The sequence below is a fragment of the Grus americana genome, chromosome 6 (assembly GCF_028858705.1).
Source record: "Grus americana isolate bGruAme1 chromosome 6, bGruAme1.mat, whole genome shotgun sequence".
NCBI lineage: Eukaryota > Metazoa > Chordata > Aves > Gruiformes > Gruidae > Grus > Grus americana.
In genome coordinates, this window is record NC_072857.1 from 40,402,863 (window position 1) to 40,415,659 (window position 12,797).

The 12,797-nt window shown below is 40.4% G+C and overlaps 1 protein-coding gene across 1 annotated transcript; it reads right to left on the reverse strand.

Annotated features, from left to right (window-relative positions):
* Positions 1–1,058: 1,058 nt before the first annotated feature.
* COPS8 (COP9 signalosome subunit 8) lies at positions 1,059–12,797 on the reverse strand. Its single transcript, XM_054830472.1, has 8 exons — positions 12,590–12,797; positions 9,805–9,875; positions 8,206–8,254; positions 6,554–6,686; positions 5,468–5,575; positions 4,937–4,999; positions 3,731–3,772; positions 1,059–2,510 (listed from the first exon to the last, which is right to left on the reverse strand). The coding sequence occupies exons 1-8, from the start codon at positions 12,665–12,667 to the stop codon at positions 2,431–2,433; spliced, it is 624 nt and encodes a 207-aa protein (XP_054686447.1). The 5' UTR covers positions 12,668–12,797; the 3' UTR covers positions 1,059–2,430.

Below are 12,797 nucleotides of genomic sequence, written 5' to 3' on the forward strand. Positions count from 1 at the left end.
TTATGTTCAACATTGATAAAGTTCTTTATGTTAGCAAAGATTATAAAGGAATTCAAGAAGTCAACAGCAAGCCTGATTACGAAGAAGTGTCTTCCAAAACTGAAGTTTCACCTATTTGTTATCCATGTGTGACCTGCACTAACCAGAGGGGAAAATCCTGAATAAGGACATGCAGTGATGCCCACCAACCTAGTTAACACTGGTGATGAAAGATGCTCGAGTCATTGTCATTACTACACTGAGAACTGGGCAGTAGTCAAGAGATGTTAGAACAGAGCCAATCTTAGAAAGGATCAGGAGGAAGTAGAAAATATTCTGCTGTTAGGAGTCATGCTATGTCCACTACACAACCAGCAAGAGTGGCAACAAGCAGCCCATCTGAAAAAGGATATTTGTGAACCAGAAACCATGATAAAGGGCAAAGAGGATGAAAAAGATCTGAAATAGTGTGGATTCCAAAGCAGGACAAACAAAAAAGCACAGCTGGGAGCACAGTACTCAAGGCAAGTTAGGAGTTAATGCCATACCCAAACCTAAAAGCCAGCTTAAATTTTACAGCAGACCAGAGATTGCAAAATTACAAACTCGTTAGAACTGGACAGAGAAGAGTCAAGCTTACATTGATAGATTTAATATTAGCTTGGAGATAGACACAGATTACCAGTGCTCACGTTGCTCCTCTCCTATTACCATTAAGTGCAAGTGGCTAGTAATCCTTTCATCATGTCTACTTTTCATGGCTGCAAGCAGGGTTGTCTGTGTGCTACAAACAACTGCAGAGTTGCACAATACATACACAGAAGGGGAAATTTTCATTTAGCTCTTCAAGTACTTTATGCCTTTGAATATTTTAAAAGACATCTGAAGGGTACCAGTGTTTTTAACATAAACCATACAATAGCTGCACACAAAGCTGTTCAAAATACCTGCCTAGGCATAATTATTACACTAATCTTTAACCAGCTCTGCCCAAATTAGACTAACAAGAATTCATTAAAAACTAGTCAAACCAGAACAGCTGTACTCCAAGGAAAATTAAAAAAATCAAGTACACAAGGTCAGTGTAAACACGTTCTTTAATATCACTGAAGATAAATTTAGAAATCCAAGTCTTAGGTGGGTTTCAAATAAATAATCATTTTGAGTAAGTGTTTACGCATAAAGGGAGCTCTCAAAGCAGCAGTGCACAGTTTATAATTCCTCCCTGCTAACACATCTCCAACAAGAGAATGTACAGTAGGTAGTGCACACTGAAAAAACAATCACAACATACGGCACACTTGCCATCTTTGATGAAACCGCTGAATATGATGTTGAAAAGGGGAGAGAAGCAAATCAAGACATGCACTGCCCTTTAAAGCACCACTATTTTCCCACAGCCTTTTTACCAGCATAATACAAACAAGAAGCCTGGTAATACAAGTCCTCTTTCTGCTTCTAAAAGCCACTCTCAAAGATTAACACAGCAGTGCTCCAATACAGAAAATGTATTCCTCAAACTGACATTGCAGCATAACATATCGTCCCCATCCCAACTGGTCTCTACTCAAGGAGATCTACTCTAATTTTTAATTCCTCTCCAATAACAGCAGAGGTAATCCATAAAGCTTAAAGACAGGTAAGAGTTGTTGCTTCTTGTGGATCCTGGCCCAGTGTACTGAAAAGAATCAAGACATGAAAGGCCTCAAGAAGGTATATGGTTATCCAGCAAAATATCTGGTGTCCTATGTCACTCAAAATTTTCCAGAAGTAAAAATTCTTCCTCAAAGTGAAAATTTCCCTTTCTTAAATGACTCCAATTATTCTGCTGTAAAAATATGCCCAATGTGAAGTTTCTCACATCAAAACAAGAAGACTTAACAATCCAGAAGGACCAACAAGAAAGAAATCAATTATAAGTATGCCAGAAATATACTTGCAAAAGAGTAATTGTAAATTATTTTCTTATTTAAGTTACTGTTTCATCAAAACATCTTCCCTCTGCAGATATGGGTAGGGCAGTCTTCCACTCTTTGTTCTGAAATTCAACATGCAATTGATCTGTGATAAGCACTGCAGTACTCACTGCAGAAGTACACAACCTACTAGCATAAATTCCTCAACACAGTTAACCTGCTTAGTTAACCTAACCCATCTTTTCTTCTCTGTTTCTAATTACCTGAAAAAAGTTCTGCCTCTCTGCTATGAGTCAATTAAAAAAAACTTAGTATGTAATACTGCTGTGTACCTACTGAATATTACAAGAGTTAAAGGATTGTTTCAATTGCTATCTTGGCTTTGGCAAAACACAAATTGGGCTAACATACACTGTATACACACAATTGAGAAGAGGACGCTGCAACATTTAACAGATATGAAAAAAAATCCTAGATTTCTAAAAATGTCAGTACACAGGATTCCCAAGTTGTTCTGAATACAGGAGCAGGGTAATCAATTTTCAAGGAAAGCCACATAGTCAGTCAATCGGGCCAACTGCTGTTCATTTGGAATTGGTGGAACCGGAGCAGGTTCTACAAAGATAAAACAAATGCATCATTAATGAAATTAAGAAAACAAATCCATCTGCAATACCATCCATCACTAAAGTAAGGAAAAAAATTAAATGCATCAGACTGTTAGAGAGTCTTATGGAGCTGTACCTTAACTGTATCTTCTACCTATGCAGCTTTAGCTGACATTACTTTTGTTATCTGCACCATTAAGTAGTCCAAGAGTTACTAACAGCAAAGATAACTGTAACAGTTGTCAGCAGTCTCCAGGTTCTTTTTTGTTTTTATATACTAGAATCTGAATAATGAAGACTGACAGTACTTCCACTTGACAAAAAAGCTCCTGGAGCCCTGCAGTTGCTCCCTTTCTTACAAGTTGCCATACTGAGGATACCAGAATAAATCTCTTTGTTAGTTATCTGACTAACAAAACATGACCAAGTACCACACGGGATGCAGGAGAACACCAACTAACCTGAGATTAGTTTAACAATAGGTAGGAAGACAAGTGACTAAAACCAGGGAGATAAATTAGGAATTAATCATCAGAAATAAAAAACAGCAGGAAATTTGCATTTACTCTCCCTGAAGAATTAAGACTAGCATTCAGGATATGGTTTGAGTAGACATAGTGCTAAGGGCTGCAAGTACATGATAGAGGAGGCTGACAATGAGAAGAATGTTTTCAAAAAGCAAGACCCCAGCTCTGGAAATTGGCTTGGAATTAAACCTGCAAATTTAAGACACTTTTGGCAACTGTGTTAGCAAGCCACCAATTCAGATCTGCTGTCACTATCTTGAGAACTAAAGACAACAGCATTTTGAGAACCAGCATGACACAACATATTACACCTCAATCTAGAGTTCAGCTCTGAGGAAAACCAGCAGATCGCTTTCTTATATAGGGAAGACTTCAGAAGCCCCATATCACAAAAGCAATAAAACTGACAGAGTTGCTTAGTGAAAAAGCTGCAAGTTTTCACCAAAATCCTTTGTTTTACAGGGGCTGTCTACCCCTGCTTTGGAATCTGCTCCTTACTCTCCTTAAAAGGTGAGGGAAAGACAGAGGGAGAAACATGTTTCTGTAACAGCTGATTGGGGTGGGGTTTTTTTGAGGAGGGAATGACAACATTCACTTCTCTAGGACCCAAGTCCCATTTTGTGCTGCTGGTGAAATTGTGTTTATATTAATCACACAAGTTTAGATATATGCAAGTAGGTTATACATAAAGAGAAAGTACCTGATGAAGGAATAAATCTGTTAAAGGAAGCTTCCAGCACACCTGAAGAAAAACACAATAGAAGTTATCCCAGTGGGCCAATTTTAAACACTTCTATACATCAAGCCAAAACTGGATTAAGAGGTAAATAAAGTTAAGCCTGCTCATTTATTTGTTTTACTTCACAGCTAAAAAGCAGAATACCCAAGGCTTAGCTGGTTAGACATGCAGCTTCAAAAATAGATGACAACCTCCAGCCACTTTTTTTTGCCTCTAAAATAGTCCTTGCACTAGCCTTTGGAAAAGAACCACATGTAACTAACCCTCAGTACTTGTAAAGCACTGCATATTTTGCAACCAGTTCATGAAAAAACCTGATCACATGCAAAAGCTCAGGACTCTCGTTGGTTGTGTGCCCCAAGGGATAAATTTCAACACCTTGCCTGGCATGTGTTTATTATAATGTTCTGGGCTCTGAACACCTAAAAATTGTGCCCATACAAACAGTATATTTTCTTAGCCTAATAGATGTTGCCCTTTTACATACACTGTAATTTGGCTCCTTCTTCCAGAGCTGCACTGCGCAGTTCAAGAGCAGTCATCTCATCTCTGCCTTCATAGCTTAACATTTATTTTTGCCTCAGTCAGCCAAAGATACTGGTTTAACAAAAAAAAAAACCCCAAGTATTTTTGCAGGCTGAGCTTTGCGGGAACAGATATTCTGTTATCAACATCATAACAGTGAAAAAAGATCCAGTAGAATAAGTTTTAAAAAGCAAAGGAAATTATACAAACAACTTGAGCTCCTCAGAACACAAAGATCCACGAGATCCCTGCCCAAAAAAGCTCTACTTCTCCTGAAAAAATTCTCAGGTTCAAAATGGTATATTTTTACTCATCTTTATTAGATTAAGACATGTCATTTGAGGTCATCCAACTTATGTTCCACTGAGTCAGAGCCAGCAGCAGAGAAGGAGCAGGAGAAATCATAGCATATCCTGTCTACTTTTGTTTAAACAAGTTAATTTGAGGATGTAGTTTAATCCAAACTACTTGTAACCCCAACCCAAACCCACTACATTTCATAAACATTCCATGTTCTACAGCAGCATAAACCCCCATAAAAATATCTAAAAGAATACTGGGCAAAATTTTAATTAAAACCCAACACTTCATTACTAGAAAATGCCTAACTCAACATCTAAGTCAAGTAACAGCTCCACCTACCTGGCTTTTTAGGCATTACCATACGAGTTGAAAAGTCTGCTTGCCAGCCCTGTTCTAGTACACCTGGAAAAGGCATTTTTACATTTGTAAGAACAAATGTCTTATATAATGGCTAGAAACACAAAATAAAGATGCACATTAAGACCAATAGAAAAGCCTCTCAATACACTGCATGTATGCCACAACTCTAAGACATTTCTGTAAGCATCTAGATATTTAGTTCAACAGATAAGCTCATGAAAGTAGTAAGAACGCACAAAACCAGGTTAACCCTCTACCTTTGGTCTTCCCTCATTGCTGACGTGCTTTAGCACTTCCACATATAGAAGGGGAGGATAACCAATGGTTACTAGTGGCAAATAATAATAAAAAAATCAAATACTTATCCAGAACCAAGACATTTTTCTCTATCTCCATCACTTCTTTTCATAAGAGACTCGGAATTTGTACACATCTTTATTTACCAGCACTTGCAGCTCTCTGAACTCAATCATCTGTAGAAAACCTATTCGGTGAATAAATGCAGAGTACCTTTCACAGCTTCTTCTACAGGAAGACCAACAAAGGCTGCAAAATCATCTGCAACTATTGAGGTATATGCCTGAGAAACCAGTCCAAAGGCTCGTCTCCTAGTTGCATCTAAGAGGAGATAAACACTGTAAGCAGACAGTAGACTAATCTCCGTAACTAAGAAATAAGAGAAAATGTTTCCAATTCTAACACACTTGGAAAACCACTACCGCACTTCAGAATTTCCCCCTCCCTTCCCACAATTCGCTGAAGTACCACAGCCAACAGCCAGAGGCAACAGCTTGCTCTATGCCAGGACAAAACCCCTCAGAGACCACATTTAACTTCCAAAGGCAGTTTGCAGCATCTTGGGTACTACCACCAGTATGTAAACCAGTTTAGGAAACTCTGCTTCTGATGGCATTCTCCATTTGCAATAAGTTTGTGTGTCAAATAGTTCAAAACCAGAAAAAAATTAGGAAAAAAGCAACGTGTCAAACTATTCATGCCTTTTTAACCACATCTGCTTTGATACCAAGGCATCTGCAAATCAGTTGTTTCTAAAGCTACAGAGAATTTGTTATTGCAAAAGACCTCGGAAGGCTTTTCAGCGGTCTGTGCTGCCCTCTAGTAGCAAGACTTTGCACATTACTGTTGCACAGTCTATAATGACAATATTTGTCTAAAGCCCCATTTAAAAGAAAAACTTCTTCAGAAGTGTCACAAGGTTCTGAAATGCTAAGTCAAGCTCTCTAGATTACTGGTTAAAAGTCTGATAAAACTGGAGAGCTAGCGGTCTATTTTGCTGTCACGGAATGAAACATACAGTGTAGGTATTTTCTTTCATGTTGGCATTTCAATCACACACACAATCCTAATTAATAAAAACATTTCCATTTGTTTCCACAAGTTTTGGTAATGAACTTCTTTTTTACACCTGTTAACTAAATTCCTTTAAGTAAAACCCACAAAAACCTGGCAATCTTCCTGACCACTTCCAATTTTTCATAATATTAAGTAGTCATCTGTCTACTTCTGTTTGAGCACACAGAAAGAACTTAAGGCACCATGTAATTCCACACTACCTACAAAAGGTTCAATTTGTACCTCGAAGTGCTTCCATGATTGGTTGAATCGTCTCGGACCACTGATGCGCACTGATTGTTGTATAGATTCCTGGAAAGTCTCTCTGCCAGATTCTTTGTCCTACTGACCAAACCGCACCAAGTTCAGCATTTGCCTGTTGTGACAGAAAAACAGCAGTTAATCCGGAATGGCGTATTCTCTACAGTGACTATTCTGCAGAAACCTGTTTCCACTCCCCTCCTTTTCCCATTGCTGGAGTATAACACAATACCTGCAATGACAAACAGACAAGCATTGGGAAATCTCGTTCTAGCAGGTATCGCTGCTCCAAGTTCCCTGATCCATCCTCTGCCAAAACTTTCTCACCCACATAAGCAAAGTCTGCTCCCATGTCAGTTATACCAATCCAGGCCAACATACCAGCTAAAACAATCACGGAGGATCATCTGCACCTAGGCTACTGACTGGAGTTACAAAAGGACAGGCACAGCTCATTTTCTGCTTAGAGTAATGCTTGCCTCTATTCAGTAGAGGCTTTGCAAAGTGCAGAGGCTGTCTGCACAGTGAAGGCAATTTTCCACTTGAAATTTCATCTTGCAATCTTGACAACAGGTCACACTTAATATGGTGCCATACTCACTACAACTGCTCTCCCACTACTGGTTTTAAGAGCTGCTTGTACTGTGTTACACATTATCTGGTCAACTGAACAGCCTGTCAGAACAGCAACCAAACACCAAACTGAGCAATAAAGGTATTATTTTTCAACTGTAAGAACCACCGACTTGTTTCTGAAGTTAAGACTCATACCAATCATTACTTGACTCAATTGGTAGAAGATTCATCAGCACACACACATAAGAAAATACTATGCTTTGAGGTATAACCTTCCCAAAATAATTCACGGAATGAGTTTCCCCCACCAAGAACAATGCTTCACATGAAACGCAAGAAAGCCAGACTATTCATAGAATATTGCTGAGCAACAAATACAGGTTTCAGAAAAAGGCCAAGTAAAATTTGGTCCAGATGACTATTGGCTCAACTGATGCAATTATTTTCTTAAGAGAAAGACAATTATTTCAGAACCATCTGACAGGTCCCATCTTGACCACGAGGTTTCTTAGTAGAAGAATACAGGACACTTGTTTCCTTGTAAATTATGATATCAAACTAAAAAAATTTAACAACAATAAAGTCTGGAAGCATTTCTGGTATTACATTTAGCTAAATCCTCACTGCGTCTTTGATCCAAATGCAGTGCAAAAAAAGTTTCTGCCTTCGGAAAGTTAATCGACTTGAAGATGCAACTTATCCGAAGTCGCTTTTCACTGCACAAGGTATTCTGCACCCTCACATGGAACGTGGCCCCGTCCCAGAGTCAGATCCATTGCCTTCCTCCAGCTGACGGCCCTTTATCATGAGGCTTTCTACTAAAAAGTCTACAGATTTACTGAATTCTATTGCACCAGATTATTTGGGAAGGTAAAGAGGTAACAGATGAGTAGCTAGGAGATCTTAAAGATCAACATGCCATCTGCTGGGCAAGCGGTTCACAGCACAGAACTGAGCAGAAAGATACTCAAACGGAATCCTTAAGGGGGGAAAAGTCACTATTTGCAAGCTTATATGAAATTGTTTTAGTATCAAACAGCATTTTATGAAGTACTTACAGATTTGATAGCAGGAGGGATTCTCTTCCAAAGGTATCGCGCATTATTCCTTAAAAAAATTGTTAAAAATAGTTCTCAGTAACCGAATGTTTGCTACAAGGAAGATTTGTTCAGATGCTATAATTAACAGTCTCAGTGCTTTAAAACATTCCTTCTCTGTCTACTGAAGTAGAAAAACAAAATCACTCTCAAATAGACAACATGACTGCCATAATGCAACAAATAGTTCATTAACTGCCTCATTTAACACCAGTTTAGAAAAGGTTTCCCATTTATCTACCCCTAGGCAGCACTGCACAGAAGTTAGTTTTGCAGTTTTATTTTTGGAATAGCTGCATCTTTGATGAACGCATGTACAAATAGCAGCTTTTCATGATGTCAGCAGTCGTTTAGATCAGTGGTCTCCAAACTTAGATCAAGCACTTCTAACAGAAAAACATTTTTGAGCATGCACCCCCAGTATGTATAAATACATGTATGTATTTATAAATTATATACATGTAGGACTGTATTGATATATTATGTACACTATAAAGTATACAAAGACAGAACTTAAAAAGGATGAAACAAACACCATTTAAAGCTATTTTTATTTTACTTATTAATAGCATAAAAATACTTTCTTCATGTGCCCACACCTCACTTTGCATAGCAAAGATTTACACTGTTTAGTGCATGTTCTTCCCAAACCAGCTTTGTCACATGCATTCTGGAGTTTTGGACATACCGAAACATTTAGCCATTGATCTTTAGAGCACAGAAGTCAAAGTGAAATGGTTTCAAATTCTCAGAAAGATTTAAAATGCAAACCAGAGAAAAGACTCACTGCTCTTCATTAAAGTACAATTCTAAAATTCCACAATCCTAAAACCTCAAATTCTTCTGAACCAAGGTTATCTGCATTAAACCTAATACTCAGTATCAGCATTCAGGGAGTTTGCCCTGAAAGAATATACATCTACAATGCAAGAAAACACTCAAATCTTCAAATGCCCACACCAATGCTTACTTTGGCTTGGTACTCAAACACAGCAATCTCATTTATTTTGCCTGAATAAATAATCAGCCATTTCTCAATAAACCCTAAACATATCAAAGTTCAAGTTCACACAGGGAATGGTAATAATCCACCAGACCAAATACAAAGGATTACTACTTCATGAAGATTTAGCTCATTCAAGCAAAGAGCATGCCTCATTAACACAAACAGTTTAGAGTTATCCTGCTGTGAGCAGACACAAGGAGGAGCAGCAATCTTACTCAAAACAAATGCAGCCTTGAAAAGCTACAAATCAAAACACTGAATTGTTCAACACTTTCCAAAGCAGCCAATTTCACTATTTAAGGAACTTTCTTCCTAAAGCCAATCTATTTTCCTACAGTTCAAAAGGAAGGGCAAGAAGAAAGGAGAATAATTCTTCTGAGAGAGCAAGGGGTGAGAGAGACTTTAATTATATGAATTTAAAAAAAAAACCAACAGCACTGCCTATATGGATTTTCTTAGTCACACAACCAATTGCTAATATTCTGGCAACTACAGCCCTAGCTAATAGCGACAAGTTCAGTATCTGAAGTTAAAGATTAATACAAGCCACTTACATGTCATTATGCAACAGGTATAAAGCTAGAAGTTGGCCATAAACAAGGGGTGTTGCAATTCCTCCAGGGGCCTAAAAAACAAGCACCAATAATTGGGTTACATATTTTAAGAACAAGATATCTTACAAAATACACCAGGTAGCCAAGTTGAATGAAATCTGAACATTCAAAGCCAGTTAATGTTCTTCACACCACATAATAGGTCTGGACAAAGTGTCAGAGTTGCAATATTATAGTAATACTGTTATATCTTACAATGAAGAGTTAACTTGCACATGCCAGAAGTTTTACTTAGAAAACTTTGTTTTGCTGCACGAATAAAGCAAGGTTCCATCTTTCTAATGTTCTAGCTTATGCTCATGAAAGTATTAACCCATCTCACTTTACAGTTACACACACTGAGCTGGTTTTAGGCACTCACAATTTCATCTGTCTTGAGCTGAACTTCAGTTCAATTCAGGGCACTCCACCAGAGTGAAGTTTCTTCACTCACTTGAACTGCCCTTCTTAAAAATCCAAACTAAGCTTTGACACTTGCCACACTTCAGCAGACCTCACAGATCATACAAGTAGAAAAAAATGAATTATAATAAAGTTATAAAATTTTGGAAGTCTATCATCATTTAAAAGGTGAAAAGATTTCCAATAAGGTTTTAGCAATTTATCAAAGGGTAGTGCAGCAAGCACTCACAGGAAGCCATTTACACAGCTATTTGATTTAATTACATGAGCAATTTATAGGCTCATCTAAGCCAAAAGCAGGTGATTATCGGCCCCAGCCATTCTTACACTGTTTCCAGGGCTCATCACCTACCTACAGACACAACAGTTTCTGCAACTGTTCCTTGGATTATGCCCAGTAAAACAAAGCCAGGTTAATTAATAGCTCCTGTTTGAACCACGTAAGTTCAACCTTTGGTGTTTCTTTGTACTAAAAAGAAAATTAATTAGTTTCTCTGCCAGGAGACTAGTGGAACAGAAGGGAAAGCTAACTACCACCAGACCCACTAGATTTACAGTCTACTGAATGAAACTCTGTGACTGCATCTAGCCTGCAAAAAAAAAAAATCAGCCTACCTATCAACTCAATCTGAAACACAAATGCTGTCGGCAGGTATTAGTGCGCCCACAAGAATCTTGATGTGGATGCAGACACGCACAGCAAAGAACTTAGCGACTTTGACAAAGCATTTGGGAACAGTTTGCCAGTGGTGCATCTGTTGCCATTTACACTAGGAGACTCTGCTGACAGACTGTGCTCTGCTCAAGGTTTCTGCTGTGTCTACATTCAGTGGCTTTACAAGAGCCCCCAGGGACCCACTGAGGTCCAACACCACACACTCTGCAGCAGGGAAGCGAGGAGGATACGTTAAACTTCCTCAGATGGCCACAGAAGCAAAGCCCAAAGCCTGCTGGGCACCACCCCTGACACAACCCTCCCATCACTCCGCAGAGGCCAAAAAGGCAGCCAGCACCATTGCGAGTCAGGTTCTGACAGATTGCCCAGACCAAGTATCAAACACTGTTTTAGAGCTTGCTGAATCTGAACGGGAATAAAAAGGTGCTGTACACGTGTGTTCCTCTAAAGGATGGGAACACACCTTCAAAGCGAGTACTAAACCGTTCCCAGCAGGAAGGGCTAGCTACGCTCAACTCTCCCCCAGGGTACAAGGGCACTCTCCTGCTTCTCTGTGCTCACATGCCCATCACTTGAGGCAGCAGGTAGCTCATATTTTCCACATAGCAACCTCCCTCCAGCTCCATAACCCCCTTCTACAGAATTCAGGGAGCTGCAGCACCCTGCTGAGATCATGAGAGGCACCCAGGCTCAGCACAGAAACATCAGCTGAAGCTTGATGATGCACACCCACAAGTAGAGACCCTTTCCATTTAAGGATTATATTTTCCACTGCAAAGCTGAGTGGTTTGTCAACACTTAAGTTCTGCTGTGGCAAGACAGCACACACAGGAACAGCTCTCTCTCCCTTCAATTGATAGCAGAATCAGTAAAGAGTGTATGAAAGAAGAAAATTCAAAGTTTTCCCTTTTTTTCAAACGGCTACAGCGGGATGCATGAGCTTCACGCTTACAAAAGCACGATGAGAGAGGGTCTATGGCTGTCACCCAGGAAGAGCTTTTAATATTAACGTGGTGCCACTTGATTTACCACATCTGCCACACTAACAGTGCACACGGTCAGACTTGAAAACTCATCAAGCAACAGAACTTAAAAGGGCACAGAGGAAGCTCCCAGTGTGCGCTCCCATAACTCGTGCACCATTGATTTAAGCGTAACCCAGCGCCCCACTCCCCTTTCTAATACCTTCTTTTTCTCAGCCACGGGAGACACGTGGAGACACAGGAACTTCTCTTTCACACGCACACCTCCTCTCCAAAAAGACCCTAATATTTATACTAAAATGCACTCTGCATTTATTTGTCTGCAGCTCCGCAAGCTTCTGAAAAGCGTTTAGGCGGGCGTTTGCACAAAGCGGCAAGTTTAAACACCGAACCCTCACCGGCCTCACACACACAGACAGGCGCGGAGCCGCCAACAAACACCCTTCCCTGCAGGGCCAGGTTCGAGTCCCAAAACAGCGCTTTCGGGCAACATCCTCTGAACCTCAGGGGCTGGAAACGCTCGTACCCCAGCACACCAGCGCTGCGGGGCGGCACCGAGCCCCGAACCCCGCCGGAGCACACGGGGGCCTCAGCCCAGGCCGCCGGCACCCGCGGGCCCGTCCCAGTAGTGAACACACACCCACACCCTTCCGCCCCGCCGTACCTCAAGCTCCTGCGTCTCGCACTGCTCCAGGAGCTTCTTGAAGCTGAAGGAGTTCTCTGCCATCACCGCCACGGGCATCTTCCCCTCACGGCTCCCCGCCGCCGCCGCAGCCGCCGCCACACAGAACCGCCTCCCCTCAGGAGGAGGCGGCAGCGCCTGGACGCCACTTCCGCCCCGAACAGCGCGTACTTCCGCCCGCGGCCTAAAC

What these genes read in the sequence shown, in the direction of transcription:
- COPS8 (XM_054830472.1), bottom strand. Translation starts at nt 12,667, where the DNA reads ATGCCCGTGGCGGTGATGGCAGAGAACTCCTTCAGCTTCAAGAAGCTC. An exon ending in GCGAGACGCAGGAGCTTGAG is followed by an intron (nt 9,876 to 12,589) that starts GTACGGCGGGGC and finishes CTTGTTTTTTAG; the next exon opens with GCCCCTGGAGGAATTGCAAC. An exon ending in GGTAATGCCTAAAAAGCCAG is followed by an intron (nt 3,773 to 4,936) that starts GTAGGTGGAGCT and finishes GTTTTTCTTCAG; the next exon opens with GTGTGCTGGAAGCTTCCTTT.